Source organism: Egretta garzetta, unplaced genomic scaffold, assembly GCF_000687185.1.
Source record: "Egretta garzetta isolate BGI_Z169 unplaced genomic scaffold, ASM68718v1 scaffold287, whole genome shotgun sequence".
NCBI lineage: Eukaryota > Metazoa > Chordata > Aves > Pelecaniformes > Ardeidae > Egretta > Egretta garzetta.
This window is the reverse complement of record NW_009260435.1, coordinates 8,415,163-8,431,344: the sequence shown is the minus strand read 5'-3', so window position 1 is coordinate 8,431,344 and position 16,182 is coordinate 8,415,163. Positions and strand designations below refer to the sequence as shown.

General features: G+C 37.1%; 1 protein-coding gene across 1 annotated transcript in view; it reads left to right on the top strand.

The window, feature by feature from the left end:
• Positions 1-16,182, top strand: part of CGNL1 (cingulin like 1) — a 45,704-nt gene that overhangs the window by 7,568 nt on the left and 21,954 nt on the right. The window contains exons 7-8 of the mRNA XM_035899482.1: positions 216-428; positions 15,853-16,059. Of these exons, the coding sequence (XP_035755375.1) occupies positions 216-428; positions 15,853-16,059 (420 nt within the window). The remainder of the gene's footprint in view (positions 1-215; positions 429-15,852; positions 16,060-16,182) is intronic.

Sequence of the window (16,182 nt, the reverse complement as noted above, 5' to 3'; positions counted from 1 at the left end):
GTTGACCCATTATATATAATATGAGCTATATGTTACACTTCTAATAATCTTAGGATTTAGTAAATTTTTAGCTTACTATAAAAGCCGCAAAAAATACATCAGTCATACAAAGCAAAGTTGGCCTTGGGAAACCTATACTTAGATGCTTTTCTTCTCTGAAACACAAACAGAACACCCACTGAAGCTGTTTGTCATGCAATTGTGTTTAATTTTAGGAGCTGATGCAAATGAAGCAGGATCTGCAAGAAGTATTAATAGCAAAAGATCAACAAGAAGAGATTTTAAGAAAAAGAGAGAGAGAGCTTACAGCTTTAAAAGGAGCACTAAAAGAAGAAGTATCTAGTCATGACATGGAGATGGATAAACTTAAAGAGCAACATGATAAAGAATTGTTTGATCTACAACAGAGCCTGGAGAGAGCAACAGAGGTGAAATAAGTGATTACAGTTAATCTCTGTCGGGAAAATTATACTTCTCTCAGATGTCCCATACTAGATGCTTTCAGTTACTAATATTTTCTTAGTGAAATAAATAGGTAAAGGTTTGGGCTAGGAGATTCTTAGCTGTTGATAATAGATTTTATTTCATGCACTTATATAATGTTTTGATTGTTTGTCACAGCTGAAGTTACGGCTCTTTCTTCAGGCGGTTATTTACTAACTTTGCTTCATTGCAAACTTGGGGAGAGAATAGATGGGAGTATAATACAGAGGACAACTTGCTTGTCTTGGGTTAAATGGAATCGCTGAAACCTTGAGGATGCCCTGAAGAGTGCCCGTGAACTTTGCCACTGGTGCTGTTGAAATTACAGATTTGGAGCTTCTGGTAGTTCTCTGCAGTTCTTTGCAGCCCACTGTTCGTACCTTCAGCTCCTTCAGTCTCATGTCCTGTTCCCTGGTTACATTGTCCCACCTTGTCCCTTGAACTACTTACTACTAGGGAGTTTCTGTGTTTTGTGTCCTTTTCATTTATTGGGTTTATCTTGGTCAAATTGCCAAATGAGTGTCAGCACAAGGGAAACAGAAGGGAGTAGGTGTCTGAAAGAGGAAGAGAATAGGAACAGTTTTCACATGTGCATATCTCTTACTGTTTTCCAAAAGATGTCCTTTGTGAAGTTATCTTTGCAGGCACAGCAGCTAGAAATTTACTGAAAGATTTTTTTTTTTTTGTAAGAGAACAGTTCTCATAAAATTTTGAGCATTATTTTTACAATGACAGTTATTTTTGTCTTTTCCATATGCCCTTCCCTTGTTTTATTTCTGTCAAATATTTGAGAAAATTTCTAAAGGCAAATGGTGCTTGATCAATGTAAGTCAAAATTGTAGGCCCAGTTTATACTTAGAAATGTCCATGCTAATTTATATCGTTTACCCACACCTCATTGGTGTTGGGTGAGTTGCAGTTATCCTACAAATCATGTCCAAAAACATAATGTAGAACTGAATTAAAATTAAGCTTGAAACTAGAAAGAAGTTTCCAAAGCTTTATATGCTTTATGAGCAAAATAGGAACAGATATGGAAAACACTGGAGAGATACTGTATGACTGAATTCTGATAAGGAGTATTCTTTTACAGGGTTGTTTTTAAATGTGTCGTTTTCTTCAGTGGTTAGAGTTTATATACACTGGTTTGTTTATGCAGTCTAGGACTTCTACTTGAGATTGTTTGGCTTTGCTTAAATGTGTTGTTTCTCTTTGTTTACATCATCATGAAGATATTTGACTTCTCTGAGCTGCTTGAACTGAATTAATTTTTTTCTTTGAGAGAAGTAGAACATTTAAATTATCATTTTTTTATTATACAGTAATTGTAGTGACAGCTTAACCTCAGTGAACCATCTTTCAAAGTTACTGCATGGTAATTTACTGTATTTCAATTATGGAACTGTAATTACAACTGACAAGAAATGAAAGAGTAGTCTGTTTGGCATAACAATAACACAGTCTGGGAAATAGCTCTATGACTGGGTTGCTGTAGCTTAGAGATAGTTACAAATAGCATTTATTTGCTTGCATGGCATAGTCGACCTAATACTAAGTTTAATAAGATATTCAAAAGTGAAATTAAATGAATTCATGTTGCTCTAAGCACTGGTTACCGGTTCTGCTCTTCCAGTTTTATTTCAAGTGATTTTTTTTTTTTTATTTTAAGTAAAACTTCTATCATGCTTAATTGGAGGGTGGGTTTATGTTTTGTTTTGTTTGTTTTTTAATAATCTCACTGGTATTAGTACCGTTAATGATTTTCTTTGAAGCCCAGCATTATCTCTATGCCTGCTGGCTGAGATTAGTTGTTGAGTTTGATATCTATCAGGAAAGTACAACCAGTATCTGCAGGGAGTTAGATGAGTGATCTGCTGTGATCTTACACGTGATGTTAATTATTGGTCTTCTAATAGATCAGGGATACTCAACAGTGTGTGTGAAAATCATGTTTTATACAATTGAAGCTGCTTGACCTGATAATTTTTTTTTTTTTAATATTATTGCAAGCTGGAAACATTTATATTGCATGGTGGGATACAAGAAATTTACACCAAAGGTTAGTGGAAAGGGCCATTCTGTTGTATGTAGTGAGGAAAACAGGTGTGTAAATGCTGTAACAGTGGTTTATCATACAGAAAATATGGATACTGCTGTTTGATAGATCAGGGTATATCGGAGTTTATATGTACAAGGTTGTTAGTTCTTACGTTGCTTCTATATCATCCGAAGTGGTACACTGAATAAAAGTGTTTTGTCGTATGTATTAGGCCAAAAGGAAGGTTTTGCAGGGAGAAAGGAAGTAATTTTTGTGCCAGTGTTAAATCAACAGAATTTTTCAGCTGCTGGAGATGTCAAGTAAGTTGGCAAGTAATATACAGCGCATTTAGTCTGTGTGATTAGAATGCCACATAGATCTGTTTTGAAATCATGTTAGAAACATACTCAAAGTTATGTGATAGGAGAACAGAGTGAGGTTATTTGTCATGTGTGATTCTGTTCTCATGCTCACTGATGTGATGGTAGGTTGAGGTTTCGGGTTTGGGTTTTTTTTTGTTTAGATAGAAATTGTTATATAAAGCCACGGATATTAAGATATTAATTTTCTTTGCTATGGTTTACCTTTTTAACTCATTTTTGCTATGTCTTTTGCTTGCAGTGGTCTTGAGACAGCTGTGATTGTTCTTAACTTTGTTGCTTGTTTATTAGGACGGACCAGATTATTTCCATTCAACAATAGTAAAAGTTTTACTCTTCCATAACATACCTCTGTGTGGTAATAATTACCTTTAATTTAATAATAAAATTTAAAATTAATGTCTTTCCAATTAAAAATTTATTTCTCCATCACTGTGAGTGCTAGAGCAGAAATTAAAATGAATCCCTTCCTGCTTTTAATGTAGTACAAAAATTTATATGATCCAAATAGATTATCAATAGATATATCTTAACTATCCAAGGATGTTCAAGATACTGAAAAGTTATTGTAATGAAGGAGGAAACATCATAAAAGAAGGTAGAGAAAGTGCCATTCTGTATTTCCTCCACAACAAACTCCTCAGAATCCGATGTATAATTGCTAATTTTCTCCGCAAGGTGGTACCCAAAGTGCAGTAATGACTTCGATATGAAACCCAAATACCAGATAAGGCTCAAGGTCATTGTTTTAATAACAAGTCTCCCAAGCAATAATGATTAGTCACAGCAGAGCACAGCAAGCTGCAAAAGCCAACACCAACTTTTAACATGTACAGCAAAGGAGGGAGCATGGTGCAGATCGGATAAACTAAGATCAAGAACAGATGAATCAAACCGCGACCCACAACTGTTAACAGATATAAATTCCTTAATATTCTCTGGTTACTCTGTCATTATCTCAAGCCCTTCAAGCCCCATGTTGGGCGTCAAAAAAGGACTGTCGTGGTTTAACCCGGCTGGCAACTAAGCACCATGCAGCCGCTTGCTCACTCCCTCCTCCCTCAGTGGGATGGGGGAGAGAATTGGGAAGAAAAAAAAAAAGGTTAGAGCTGTGGACTAAGATAAAGATAGTTTAATAAGAGAAAATAATACTACTAATAATAATGAGAATGGTAACAGAATATACAGAATATATAAAACGAATGATGCACAATGTGATTGCTCACCACCCGCCGACCGATGCCCAGCCCGTCCCGAGCCACAATCAGTCCCCGAGCCCCTGACCAGTTCCTGAGCAGTGATCACTCTCCCCGCAACCGACCGACTAACCCCCCTGAGCATGACGTTATATGGTATGGAATAGCTCTTTGGTCAGCTTGGGTTAGCTGTCCTAGCTGTGCTGTACTCCCAGCTTGTTATGCACCTGGCCGAGCAGGAGAAGCTCAAAAAGTCCTTGAGTAGTCTGAGCACTACTTGGCAACAACTAAAAACATCAATGTGTAATCAACATTCTTGTAGTACTAAATCCAAAACACAGCACTATGCTAGCTACTAGGAAGGAAATTAACTCTATCCCAGCTGAAACCAGGACACTGACCCTCCAACACAAAAGGCCAGAATTATACTACTTAACCATGAGTGCTCTGCCACTGTAGATGAAACGCCACTGTTTCAGTAAAATTTGGAAATAGCTTTTGGAATGTAATACTGTCGGTAAATGATTGTAAGATATTGCACATAGCACAGTTCAACTTCTGCTGAAATTGTGTCAGCTCGGGAGTACAGTTGCAAACTGCCCAGCACTGTCAAATTTATGTCTGTTTTGAGAAGCAGTCTGCACAAATCATGTTGTTCACAAAAAGCTGTAATCGTCCCATTATGAAGAGGCTTATCTAAGCCTGACCTTGAATGATTTATTCAGGGTTCATCATACATCTGATCTTGTCCTCAAAATAAAACAGACAATCAGAGTTTAGAAGCTGATTCATTTATCAACTCATTTTAAAAATGCAATGAGGCTTGTGGTCATTTGATCTTTAACTGACATGTTTGTGTTAAGACATGTGATACAATTAAAGAGAAGAAGGAATTTTACCAGAGCAAGTGGTAGGAACAGTAAAAGACAGTGGTTACTTTCTGCACGTTATGAACTAAAAGTGTACTCCTTTAAAATACGAAAATAATACAAGGGTTTGAGCATTGTAGATGAGAAGAAGCTTTGGTTTTGTTTTTATTTTTCCCCATCTGTATGAAATGATTGTGAATCTAGGTGAATCTAGTGCAGAGCTGTAAAGAACTTTGAAATGAAAGTAAATATTGTATCTTTTTCTACGTAACCTGATAATATGTTTCTTCTTCAAAGCTAATAAAAGTCTCCCACATAGAGCAGCAGAAGCTTAAAAAAAACTAGCTTAAACATTGTAAATTATACTGATATATATATACACCATGTATGCCTGCCTTGTAGAAATGGCTTGGCATATATAGTTTAAATGTAAAATGACACATAACTAAATTTAATATACTCTGAGAACCTATTTTGGAATAATGCTGTACAAACGCCAAACTTGTGCCACTCTAATGTGAAATCTTGGCATTATAATAAATAGCACTATAAGAACATCATCTTGATAGCAGTGGAAGAAACAAATTATATGATAGGAATTACTTGGGCAGAAGAACATCATTATGCCTTTGTATACATGCATCCATAACTCATCTGAACCTGCATCCTGAATGTTGTGTCTGAGTCTAGTCCCTTCACTTCAAACAAGATACACAGCAATTGGAAAAGATTTAGATAAGATGAACCAGGATTTCAAATGCCACTGGTAGGGTTTTTTCTTTCTTGCTTGGGGCATCCTTTGCCATGTTGAAATAACACTTATTTTTATTTCAGTGGTAGAAGCCAGCTGGTAACTGATCTAAATTGTATACACAGTCAAAGAATAGTGGAGTGACTGGTCCAAGCCAATGTTTCCTCTTTCACGGCCTGCCCCCTCTCCCCCTCCCTCATTTTCTGCCCTCCTTTACCAGCCCTCTAAAAGCCTGGTATGTTTTTGATTGATTTCTCTTGTGGTCCTACAAACACAGAATGGAGTCTGGGAAAGAGAGGGAGGGTGCACAGACAGAAGCGTGATGGTGGAAGGAAGGCTGCAGGCACTCCTTAAACAGGCATCATTATTGGAAACATATTTTAGAACTGTATATGGAAAATCTGGGAGGCAGATTTGATTTGTTTTGCTGTAAGTGTCTGTTCTGTGCATGGAAAGATAGTTGTTTGGTAATAGCATCATGCTTGGTTTTAGGCACCCATTAAATGAAATAGCAAACAACTTATGGAATATTAGCTGTGTTGTCAACAAGAATAATAAATGTGCCTCTAAAGTGCACTGAAGATGCAACATGGTAACTTTGTCTTTCATGCTAAAGAAGGCTTTGTAAGTTCCATCTCCTCTGGTCTTTCATTTCCATGCAATTTACTCTGCCATTTATTTAGTGGGGACATGTCTTCGGACGCAGACGGTCCCATGAAACGACAACTGAGTGGTTTTTATACTATATGTACAGTAAAAAAAGCCTCTTTTTTGAGCCTCTTATTTGAGTTGGATTGTGAACCTTATTCAGCCAGGACTATTTCAGTTAGTCTGGACTGGGAAGAGGGGCTTGGTTGTTTGTGGGGTTTTTTGTTTCTGAAAGTTGGCAAGAGCCTGTGCAGATACTTCTTTAGTACCATCAAGAGAATCCCTAATCCTTATCAGCAGAAGATAGTATATGTATGTTCACATGGTTTGTCTTGTGAAAGTGTATGTTTGTGTATGTGTTTGAAGTGTTTGACTGTGTAAGTCCATTCAGTAGGGTACAATTGAACACAGAACTAGTTAATATTTTACTCTAGTCTTTGCAACAACTTCTGACCTTGAAAAAACTGTTAGTACAAGCCAGTCTGTCATGATACGTAGATAGGAGGATAATATGACATTGCTATAGCTACTGGTTGAGACGTTAATACTTTCCTGGCTCTGGATTTTATAACTGTAAATATTAGGTCATGCCTATATTGAGAATTTTTGTTTAATATACTCCGTGTAAGAAAAAGAAAGAGGGGTGTGCATTCTCAATTTTAAAATGTAAGCATTTAAATCTTCCATTACATCTCATAAATTAAAACCTAAATAGTTTTGGAAATAATATTACAGATATGATACCATTTAGATCAGTGAAAACGGCCTTGCAAGAAAAAAGGTCTAGTTTCTAAGCTGTCACAGGTGAACAATTTTTAACCAATTAATAGAGTGGTTCTAGCTGAAATGGAAGGAAAGCCAGTCTGACTTGCTTGTAAATTTGTGCACTCGCTTACTGAATAATCTCTTGAAGTACAGCTGATGATTCAGGTTAGTTTCAGCATACCTCACTAAAAGATAAAAACACTCTGACCCTTTTAATAGGTAACTAATAATAGTTAACTTCCGAAGGTGCAGCCATGTGTTAAAGCAGGCTAGGTCTCATTTTGAGATGATGAGAAGAATTAATATAATCAGTGTAAGGTAGAGAAGCAGTAAGTAAAGCTGTTCAGGCCATTTAGTCTCTTTTCCAGAAGCTTGGGGTTCTTTGTTTTTTTGGGTTGGTGGGGTGGGGGTAGCCTAACACTCCATTTTGCTTTTAAGGAGTTTTCACTTCCCTTTTTTAGAGGTATGAGGTTTTATTATCCATGCTCTCCAATGTTACTGTGTTATTCATCCCAGGGCTTCCTGCTTTAAGAAATAGTTCTGAGCTTAGAAGAATTGCCTAAAGGTACACAGTGGGGAAAAATACCAGAACTACAGAGCTGCAAACAGAAAGAAAGACCTGTTATTTGCATTCATGAGCTTTAAAAACCAGATGACTATACCTGAATAATACTGATTTCAGAAGCTCTCTGTACTGAAGAGCTAAGAACTACAATTAAAGGGCTGTCCCCTATGTTGAGACTCAGTATGTTTGTCTTTTTTCCTTAGGTGTAAGTTAGTTTTGGTTTTTTCTTTCTTTGCAAATCACCTGCATGTTACCTAGGGAAATCAGTAGCTAGTTGTTTTATTTAAACTTGATTTGTTTATATACAAAAAGGAGAGGAAAAGACCACACAAAGGGATTTGATATCTCCGTCACTGCTCCCCCCTCTCAGGATCATCTGAGGGAGCTGGATAGATCTGAATCCCTGAAGCCATGTGAAACTTCTTACATGTAGTTCAAGAAGTTAAACTAGCCCAGCATCAACCTAAAAAGGTGTCCCACGAGACTTCAGAGTTGGTTTCAGCAGACAGTGTCTTCCCTGATACCTTAAGTGTTCCACACCAGGAACAGAATTAAGTGAGCAGCCACACCATTCCCTTTTTTTTCCAGAAGGTTTTGGAAGCTTATTGTGTCATTTACTTTGATTCCACAAGTATGAATATGTAAAGAATATTTGAAAGTCTCTTACTTCCATTTATCAAACCTTCTGTTTGTGCCCTAGCTCATTTTGAATGGAGATTTATTCTTTAGATTTGTACTTCAAGTGTGGCAATTGAAGAACAAATAGTTAATAGGCTGAATACAGTTTTACTCAGTTGGACTTGATTCTGAAAGGAAATGTAAAGGTTTCTAGAAAAATTGGCTGAGTTGTGCCTAATAAATGTTGAATCTTGCCAAAATTTAACATTCCTAATAAGCTGTCAATGAGATGCTTAGCGTCCCCTCACTTTAGCTCTTCCTGTATTTTGTAAAAGGACTCTAAAGGCCCTGTACTGTGCGGTCGCTGCCAAAGGGGAATTTCACCAGCTGAAACACTGAAGTCAGCCAAAACCATTTTTAATGATCAGTTATGCAACCACTCTCATGTCTTTGCCAGTGTTGAGGGTGTGGTAAAAAAAAGGTGTGGAGCCACAGAACATTTTCTGCATTCCTATCCAAGAGGTTTTTTGCTGTATTCAGGTTGAAATGGAATATTTCATTTGCATCTTGAGGATTCTTGGGTGTTCTGTCCGTTTTCTTTGGGTTTACACAATAATGGGTGGTGGGAAGGATTTTGATGCCTCTTGTGCCGAGCTTCATCTCCAATTCTTTAACTCTGTTCACTGCTTGCACCAAAGTTGAGAGTATATAAATGTAAGTGTATAAATAGATTTGCTTTACCGATATTTTTGCAACAAAGACATTGGAACAGTATTTATTGCTTTATTTAAATTTGGTCTTGACCAATTTTAATATATTTTAAAACATTTCTGGACACATACACAGCTATATACAAGGACACAAACCCAAACTTTATTAGATACATTTCTTGTTAGGCAAAACACCTGCAAGGAGCAGGATGAGAACTGAGGGAACTGAATTTCACTGCTGAAGTTCCGTTATGGAGAGCAGCTTCCGTAGGCCCAAAGCTGAAAACTAAATGCCACATGTGTATGAACTCCAGCAGCTGTGAGTATGTGGGCTCAGATAAGCAGGTCTGTGCTTGATAAAACTTTATAAATCAGGTATACATACCAAATCAAATAGTACACATATATATGTGCATGCATTCTTTCACTTTCTTCTCATCCATTATGAGTTACAAGTAGCTTTGTAATCACTTAAAACACAAAGTTAGAATATTTCTTTTATCAATGTTTTTCAGACTTTGGTCTGTTCCTGCACTCAGTACATACTATTGAAAACTTCTGAAGAAAGGATTGTATTGATTATTTCACAAACTTTTAATTCCTTTTCTCAGCATAGCTGCAAACTCATGAGTAATGTTATTCCACGTATTAAGTATAGAAAAGTAAGAGGTAGTAACATAATGTTAACCCTAGTGTCTCAAATCAAGCACCACGGAAATTAAGGAGCATGCAGTTATTGATTCCCTCTAGAAAGCTTTCGTTGAGTGACTTGCCTCAGGAGCTCTTTGGCAGAGGCATGAATAGAGTCCAGGTTCTGTAGGGCTGTATTTGGGTACCTTAACTGTGAAACTACCCTTTCTCTTACTGCCTTGCTTGCTTCTGCAGCACTCCTTTATTTCTGCAGCAACAGCCTTTTTCACTGTAAACTCTTGACTTGTTCTCAAGCTGATTGACAATCCTTTAAGCTTCAGAATTAAAATGTATAAGAACTACTAAAAAATTTCAGTGGTAATAGACCACCATAGATTATTTTCCTCCATGTATGGTCTTTTTTTTGTGGTCAGAAACTGATTTTTTGCAGCGGACCTTTCTTTTAGGATCTGATAACTTGTTTTATTCATGGCGGTTTGAGTCCACTGCTGAGCTAATAATTAAAGCTACTACATCTGCAGTGTGGCACAATGACAGTGTCAGAATGCAGAAGCTTATCTTCAAGCAATCACAGAGGACTTTGTTTTGTGGGACCTCATCATTACACCTATGTTTTCTTTCTTCTAGACAGGCTTCTTTTTCTTTTTTTCAGCTCTTCAGAAATTTGCAACCCACTTACAGCTTCTTTTACCTAATCTCTGTAGCTTAAGTCTGCCGATAAAGCTTGCTCAGTCTTAAATCATGAGTCTAAACATGATACAATTTGAGAAAGCATAATAAAATATTTAATATATTCAAAAATAATAAATGAGAAGAAGGCATGAGTGTGTTTAAGAAGTCTGCAAAGATGTGGCTATTAAGAGGAAGATATGATTCCTTCAGAGATTGAAGAGATGGAAATCTGAATGTGAAACAGGCTAAATGTGAGGAATAGAAGGTACTTGAATGCCCTGGAAGACAGAGTGAAGATAGGCAGATTGGAAGGAAAGACAAAGCAAATGCAGGCTATAGGGTTTTTATACATAAATATAATTCCATAATATAATACAGTAAAAAGTTGGTTTACTAAAGTATACTGCCACAACTAGCAAGTGGGAGTAAAAAGTAATAAGCAGGCATGTTTTATATATCATAGTGAAGAAACTGCAGTCTTGGAATTGAGATATGTTAATTTTAAGATCCAAAGAGCCCACTTCAATGATGGATACATTCTCACCCCCCTGTTTTTTTGGTGGTTGGGGATTTTTTGTTGTTTGGTTTGGGGTTTTTTTGTATAGCAAATATGTCTGAATATACAGTATTTCATTCCAGCTTTTGTCTTCAAGAATCTTGTTTAACCAGTTTTATCTGTTATGTGCTCTGTATATGTTTACGTACATAATCTTATTTCAACTTCCTGAAGAGGCTGATCCACGATTCTGTGAACTAAAGATCATGTTATATTAACATATTTGTTAATGTTTCATATTCAGCTTAAATCATTACTTTGTGATCTTTACCCAGTTCTGTTACCATGGGTTAAGTTTATATAAACTTAGTTAAAATGATTGTTAAAACTTTACCAGCATCCCCAAATATTAAATGTAGCAATGTAAAGGATTTATGAATGGGTACCAACAGGAGTAATTAATTGATGTAGTGTCATTAACCCTTAAGGACCTTTTGTTAATTCACACTGCTTGCGTACAGCGCCATTTCAAATAAGTCATGTGTGGACTGAAGGATATGGATCCACAGCACAGTCTGTACGTGTGAGTTCTCCCCGTCTGGCTTTTTTCCTCATTTGTACTTACTAGCCCTATAGTTCAGTTACCCTTCTGCTTTCATCCTCATCAATCTAACCCACTCTAATTCGATGCTTTTGCAAACAGCTTTCAACTCCTTTTTTGAATGTGCGAGCCAGTCACTAAATTTTAAATGAAAGCTGTGCCTTCTTGCTCATGTAGACAGAACCGAAGAGAATAGGATTACCGCTGGCTGTTAGCAAATACCATCTGTTGTACAGTTTAAACTGTCTATGCTGTTGCCACTTTCAGTTTTAGCCTATGAAATGCAATAACTGGCATTCAGAATTTATCAACGTACATAGTAATTTCTCTCTAATTTCAGTGCAGTGGTTTTCATATCTTCTACTGGCATGTTTTATTAAGGGAATTTTATGCAGAATATAGTGGGCCATCTCAATGAGAGAGTGGTAAATTTAATGTGTGGTCTCTACGTGAGTAATATTGCCTTCTAGTTGCTTGGGGCTGGTTGAGTATGCTGCCTGTGTGGTAAGGTTCCATAGTCAAAGGACGCAACAATCTCTTTCTGTTTCAGCAATGTCCATGTATGATTTGATAGCTGCTGGCCTGAACCTTGTGTGTAACTGTTCAATATATGCATAGGGATTTCTCTCCACTGGGTTCTCCCCTAATGGTGTTGCTACAAGGTCTGTCAGAACTACATTTCAGTGCATGTTTCCTTTGCATATCCTTTCTAATGATACCTAGGCTCTTTTCTGTCATGTTCACCTGTCTTCCCAAGAGAAGACCTGGAGGGGAGGTAGGTGCCAGATAAGACTAACGGTGGAGAATAGGAGAAGGGAAGAGGTGTAGAGTTTTTTGATAAACTTTCTGTGGCAATATGATAGAGGGTATGGGCATGTATTGCCAAAAGCTGTTACAATTCTGAAGCTTTATTTATGCCAGTGAAGAGCTCTACATGCAATTCTCATTACACTGGGGATAGATAAATATAGGCTTTTTACCTATATAACCCAGCTGTGTAATTTGATTCTTTTGGAGAAGTGATGCTGTGTGTACATTTTCTACTCAACATCTAAATTGTATTTGTGTGGTTTGACTTTGTTTAAATTTCACTATCAAATTCAAGATGCTTTTGTATTGCTTTTTCTAATGTCATCCTGAATGATATCCTGAAGGTGATCTTCCATGCCTTATGTGTATAGTGCAATTGTGTAAGGTAAACTGGTAGGAGAGATACTCCTGTGTTTCTTCTCAGTCTTACCTGAGTCACGTTAAAAAGATGTTGAAACAGTTAGTATACAGTGAAATGTGCATTATGAAGAAAATTTCTCCTACTGTCCCCAGAAGATATATAAGAAAAATCCCACTCCCCAACTATGGTACAGTAAAGTGCCCCGTATATACTAAGAGAGTTTTCCTACCATCTTAAAAAAGTATGAGTATATATATTTATTGTTGGTATTTTTTAAGACATACCCTTCCAGGTGAAATAAAGGAATTTTGTACTTAACATATTAGAGAATTTGTTTGGGAACAGTTCGTTCATGTGAAGGTGTAACGCTTGTAATGTTGCCAAGGTCATTAGAGATCTGCTGATTAAGTGCTGGTCACTCGGGCAGCTGAAACTTTAGGCAGGTTTTACTTTTATACCAAATTTATTTCCAAGATTTTAAATTAGGTTAATAAAGATAATACTTGCAACTTGCCCTGTATACTTCTCTACCTTTTACATATATTCACTTAGCATCTTGCTAACTTACTGAAATACATAGTGAAAAAGGAGAGAGAATACCAGTTTAGTTTAATTTTAGTGGCTGGAACAGTATCCTAAGATACATACAGCAAAAGGCAGGCTGGAGCAGATCTCTAGATATGACTGCATCAGTTGAACAGTTGAACTTAATTTTGAACCTGTTAAGTTAAATACATATATATGTATTTATGTGTATATTTATGTATGTAGATCTGTGGGTTGTGTTTGGTTGGTTGCTTGTGTGTGTGCATGCATGTACTTCTAAGTAAATAATGCTTCCTGTGTTGGGAAGGTAGAGCAAACTGTGGCAGATGAGGTAGTGGAATCTTCAGGTACAGTGTGGGTCCGCTGCAGTCCTCTCTTATTGTGCAGCTCTGCGTAGGCGGTTGGATGAAAAAGAACAGACAAATCAACATTCCTTTCCCTGAACTCCCCAGCATGCCTCAGCTGCTTTCACTCAGCTCCAGAAAGGGGAAATGAGACAAAAAGGAGCCACTGGTGGAGTGCTTGCTAATTAGTAAAACTTTGCTCTATGCTAAAAAGCAAAAATTAAAGGAATATATAAATGCTATTGAAATTTCAGTATGTGAGAACTTAAAGCATCAACAGAGATTTATTTCAGAGCTTTTAACTACTCATGTACTTAGAAGAACAAGTTTTTCAGTATTTTCAAAAGACCAGAACTTGTCAGCCTACTTACGCTGCCAGTTTTTGTATAAGTTCGTTGACCCTGTAGACAGTCTGAGTGTTTTCTGAGTTACTGCTTTATCAAACTACTTTGCATGATTTTAAAGCTGTTGCTCGCTAGACAACAATCTAGTGAGGGTGCACTTTGTAAACATCCTTTTGTATAACTTTGCTTATTCCTTTTGGGAGTGGGGAGGGGGAAATCAGGAGCTACAATCAAAAATAGCATAACTGAAGAGTGATTTTCATGCTTTCATGAAATACTTCACAAAATAGTTTCTTACCAACCTACTCTGTAGGATTTATTTTGTTTTCATCCAGATGAACACAATTTCACATGCAAAAATGTTATGCTTCAGTAATTAATGTGTAATTGCCTATTGTCGCCAGATAATGTAGAGGCCAAATGTATAAGTGGGATCAAAAAGGATTAGAGAAATTAATGGATGATACATTCATGGCGGAAAAAGTGAGAGCTAGGAGCGTGTAATGAGGAAAGGCTCGCCCTGTAATTCTTCTTTTTCTTTTCTTCCATAAACTTCAGCTACAGCCACTGGAGAGAATACTGGTCCAGATTGACTAACATGTCTGTTCTGGTGTTCTTACTATAGTTTAAGGTTTTAATGTAGAAAGCAGTGAGCCTATACATGAGAACCAGATCTTGGTACAGAGTATTGCTTTGTATCAGACCCTGAAATGCCCAAGAGCAAGACCACAAATTATATCTTCAGTTATGTTCTTTGTAGGGGATTCTGACTGACAAGTCAATTACATCCTTCCAGCTCTTTACTCCACAGAATTAAATGTTTACAAGTACATACCTGGTCTGTGTTATAGTATAACAGTATAGGTAGTATAACAATAGAGATGCATACTTCCACTCATGGTTTCCACAGTAAACTGTAGGGTGTTCTAGAGAGGGTAAGTGGTGAGACTAAGGTGATGATTAGTTCTGGAAAGTTACATGCTGCAGCCAGTTACCCTGCCAAAGAAAAATCTGTCATTGCATGTGATAAATTGTGATGAGTCTTTCATTATAATTTGTCTTTGTGCTGTATATTGATTTAAGTTTCTGAAAAAAATGCGAAGTGTATCTTTTTGAATACAAGTTGAACTCAGTAGCTAAACTCTTTCCATCCTCAGGCAGTAACTGAAAACCAAGCAGAAACTTCTACTGAGTAAGTACAGCCTCACATGTGGGCTGTATGATATGCAGGTAGAGCGGCACGAATACCACTGTAAGGTATTTCCAGTCTCTATTGCTTGTTTACGCCTGCTCACCATCTGCTCTTCTGTGCTGACACAGCACTTTATGGGACCGTGTTTTAAAATGGATTAGAGCTTTTTCCCAGTAACAGCTTCCCCCCCCCCCCCCGCCCTTTTTTTTTAGTGTCAAGGTCTCTTCATATTTATCTGTGAGTGTGTGTGTAGATTACAGTTGATCCTGTTCCCTAACTTGATTTGCTCTGCAGCTCCACAAATATTTGCATGGATGTAGAGTGTTACATGTTAGGGCTCAGAATAAGCAGTGGGGTAAGACTGGCTAAATTTTGTGTTGCTGTGGAAGATACTCTTCATCAGTATTTTCTTCCTTCAAGGTCCATATGGCTTTTGATGTCTGTTAAGTTTTTTAGGTTACTTGGAATTACCTAACAATGGGATTTGGTAATGAAAATATTTTAGGGCAATAAAGAGGAAGATGTTAAAGGTGAAAATATGTGATGGCAGGCATGAGACTGTTCAGGTGTTGTATGTTACTTTAGCACATAGGAATGCCTGAGGGGAGAAAAAAAAGTTCCTTTTGTGTTCTCTCACAGTAATATGAATAATAAAAATACATGTTTGTAAGGCATGCAGACTTTAAGTTAAATTCTTTGTTGACATTTTGATGTTATATCCTAGCTATATTTGCTGTGGTGCTGTCTGAAACTTCTGTTGGAAAACAGCATCAATTTTTTTTTTTAAACATGACATGATTTGTTTTCACTAGACTGCTGCTGTCCTTGCCTGTGAAAGGAACGCTGCACAAGAGGTGCGAAATAGTATAGAAAATCAAGTGAAAGAGCTGACTGAGGAGAATGAACAGTTGAAGAGAACAGTTGGTGAGCTAGAGAGTAAAATTGAAGAGTTGCACAAACAAATTGATAATATGAAAGGAGAAGAAAATTCAGTGAAGGAAAAAATAAAGAGATACGAGGTAAGTTAAGAAAACGAGCCCCTTAAGCAGTCTCCTTCCTGTTTGCGAAGGATACATTATAGAACAAAAACTGACAAAGAGGAGGGTGGGGAATGTCATTGGGAAGGCTAAGCAAAACCAGCA